At 37.6% G+C, this 3,096-nt stretch overlaps 1 protein-coding gene across 1 annotated transcript; it reads left to right on the top strand.

Moving 5' to 3' along the window:
* Positions 1 to 376: 376 nt before the first annotated feature.
* Positions 377 to 2,791, top strand: LOC122038279 (S-adenosylmethionine decarboxylase proenzyme-like). Its single transcript, XM_042597932.1, has 3 exons — positions 377 to 565; positions 1,076 to 1,236; positions 1,339 to 2,791. The coding sequence occupies exon 3, from the start codon at positions 1,495 to 1,497 to the stop codon at positions 2,599 to 2,601; it is 1,107 nt and encodes a 368-aa protein (XP_042453866.1). The 5' UTR covers positions 377 to 565; positions 1,076 to 1,236; positions 1,339 to 1,494; the 3' UTR covers positions 2,602 to 2,791.
* Positions 2,792 to 3,096: the final 305 nt, after the last annotated feature.

Here is a 3,096-nt window from a genome sequence, read left to right as displayed (position 1 = left end):
ATTAAATATTCTTATGGATCAAACTTGAGTTTTTTTTTATCAAGCTCAACGTTATTATTTTTATAAATTAAGTTAAATGTTTATCTAATACATAATATTTATATTATTTTTATTTTAAATAATTTAATATTATAAAATTATAAATTATTATATTTTTATGTATTTAACTAAAAAATAAATTTATAATTAAATGTTATGTATATTACTAAATAAATTTTGATAGAAAATTAAAAGAATGTTTTTGTTTTTATTTTTTTTAAAATGAAGCGGTTTATTTATTTATGGTCCAGAGGATGCTCCAGTGAAAAAGAAAAAAGAGAATAATTTTTGAAAAAAGAAATTGTAATAAGAATCGTAGACTTTGAAAATTAAACATTTTAGGGCTTTTGCGAAAGATTAACTCTCGACAACGGGAAGCCATCGAGACTGCCTATTGCTTCTCTTGATCCCTCCTCCCTCCTCCAATCCAATTCATCGGTTGCTTAGGGTTTCCCGGTTCTCCTTTTCCGATCTTGGAGCTTGCTGCTTGAAAGGTTGTTCCTTGGCGTTGAAAACGAGCGAGTAGGTAAGATATCGTCGCCGCCGCAAGAAAAAAGAGTTCTTTGGTTAATTTGTATGGCTAGTTTGTTTTTCTTTTGTTGAAATCGACAACTCTAGATTTCCGCGTCGTCTGACGAGATCGAACTATTGTTTTTTGTTTCGAATGTTTTGTTCTTTTTTGTTTGATGCGTTACTTTTTTTTCTCTGGATTTGCAGTGTTTTTTTGGTAGGATTTATGTTCTGTTGTTTCTCCATACTCCATTGCTGTTTTTCTTTGACCTGTTCGTTAAGCTATTCATCTGATTAGTATTTATGGCTATTTTCTGCTTTATCTTTGATCCTCAATCCCTTATGCTTTTTATTCTTGTATCAGAGATTTGGCTAATTGGTTCCCATGTTTGTTTTTCTCTTTTGTGATTGAAAAGTGTTTGCTTAAAGAAACTGAAATAATTGTTTACGCCGGATCTTTTTTGTTTTCTCTGTCAATAATCTCTCCTTTTGATTTATTCTGTGTGTGATTCTTCTGATCTTGCAGAAATATCGGATGAATTAATGGAGTCAAAAGGTGGAAAGAAGAAGAAGTCTAGTAATAATAGTTGTAGTTCATTACAGTACGAAGCTCCCCTGGGTTACAGTATTGAAGATGTTCGACCGCATGGAGGAATCAAGAAATTCCAATCTGCTGCATACTCCAACGTAAGAACAATCACAAAACAAAATCACGAGGAAGGAGGAACACATTTTTCCTGCTGATCCAATCAATTGCTAACCCTTTTATCTCATTTTGATACTTTGCAGTGTTACAGAAGGCCATCCTGATATTCCCTGAGATGCTCTCTTTAGTATACTAGGATTCTTCTATCATTTGATCTTTATTTTTCCTTGTTTCATTCTAGTAACGAAACCTCTCTCAATTTCCCTTCTTGTTTCCCTCTTTCTTCTCCATTGGCTTCAATGTCATTCTCCACAGTTGGATTTGAGGGGTACGAGAAGCGCTTAGAGATTACCTTCTCTGAAGCATCTGACACTTGTGGTCAGGGACTGCGTGCCCTTTCTCGTGCACAGATTGATTCATTTTTAGATTTGGCATGCTGCACCATTGTGTCCCAGTTGTCGAACAAGAACTTTGATTCCTATGTTCTCTCTGAGTCGAGCCTCTTCATGTACCCTCACAAGATCATTCTGAAGACTTGTGGGACTACAAAGCTCCTCCTTTCTGTTCCTAGAGTCCTTGAGCTTGCTGCTATGCTTTCACTATCCGTTCAATCCGTAAAATACTCAAGGGGCACGTTCATTTTCCCGAACGCGCAGCCATCACCGTATTACAGCTTCTCCGAGGAAGTTGCCGTCCTCAATGGCTTCTTTGGCTTCCTCAAGTCAGGTGGCAATGCTCACGTGATCAGTGATCCATCAATGTCGAACCGCAAATGGCACATCTACTATGCGACCGAGTATCCTGAGCTGCCTATGGTTACTCTAGAGATGTGTATGACTGGATTGGATAGGAAACGAGCATCAATTTTCTTCAAGAATTCAGTGGTTACTTCTGCCAACCAGATGACGAAGCTCTCTGGGATCTCCAAAATTATACCTGAGATGGAGATCTGCAACGTGGATTTTGAGCCATGTGGTTACTCTATGAACGGTGTAAATGGTTCAGCTCTATCTACGATTCATGTAACACCAGAAGAGGGTTTCAGCTATGCAAGCTATGAGACCATGGGGTTCAACCCTCGGTTGCTAACTTACCGTGACTTGGTCGAAAGAGTCCTTGCCTGTTTTGCACCTTCGGAGTTCTCGGTTGCTGTCACCACACTTGGGGGAGGCAGGCAAGTCTCCCCATGGAGGAAGAAAATCGATATACCCGGATACACTTGCGGCAAAATGATAGAACAGGAGCTTCCATATGGGGGATTACTGGTTTACCAGGCATTTTCTGCTGCTTCACCAAGGCCCATCTTGCATCACTGGGAAAGAAATGATTTGGAGAATGCTGGAAGAGATGATGGATGCAACAAGAATGGAAAGCATAATAATTTGAGATTACGAGGAAGGCTTTAAGCATCACATTTGCTCAGTTGGTAATGGTTTTCTTTCTCCTTGTTCCTCTTGATTATCTTCTTTTCTTCTGTTATTTTTGTTTTTAGCTCACAATAACATGCTCTGTGTGGCTGCTGTGTCTTCCACAATGAGTAGGTTAAAGACCTTTACATTTTGATATTGTTTATAATCTATGCTTCAGATTGTGATATATCTGTTAGCCTCTACGCTAAAATCTATCAGTTAGATTGTTCATTTATTCAAGTTTAGGATCTGTTTTTAGAGAAGATAGAAAATTAAGAAGTTTGTTAGATGAGGAATCCATAATTGGGAAGATAATTTAGCCTCTTGTTTGTTTACTATGTTGCAAAAGATGAAATCCAGTAATTGAGATGGAGTAAATCAGGTCCCCATGTGGGAGGATATTTTTCATCAGGATTCAATCTGTCACCTAGTGGGAAAAAGTTTGATTGTTGTCATTGTATTCAATCTGTCACATGATTATCAGCTCGATTA

The sequence above is a fragment of the Zingiber officinale genome, chromosome 1A, assembly GCF_018446385.1.
Source record: "Zingiber officinale cultivar Zhangliang chromosome 1A, Zo_v1.1, whole genome shotgun sequence".
NCBI classification, from domain to species: domain Eukaryota; kingdom Viridiplantae; phylum Streptophyta; class Magnoliopsida; order Zingiberales; family Zingiberaceae; genus Zingiber; species Zingiber officinale.
The sequence above is the reverse complement of the archived record's forward strand: the minus strand, read 5'-3'. Positions and strand labels throughout refer to the sequence as shown.

What these genes read in the sequence shown, in the direction of transcription:
- LOC122038279 (XM_042597932.1), top strand. Translation starts at nt 1,495, where the DNA reads ATGTCATTCTCCACAGTTGGATTTGAGGGGTACGAGAAGCGCTTAGAG.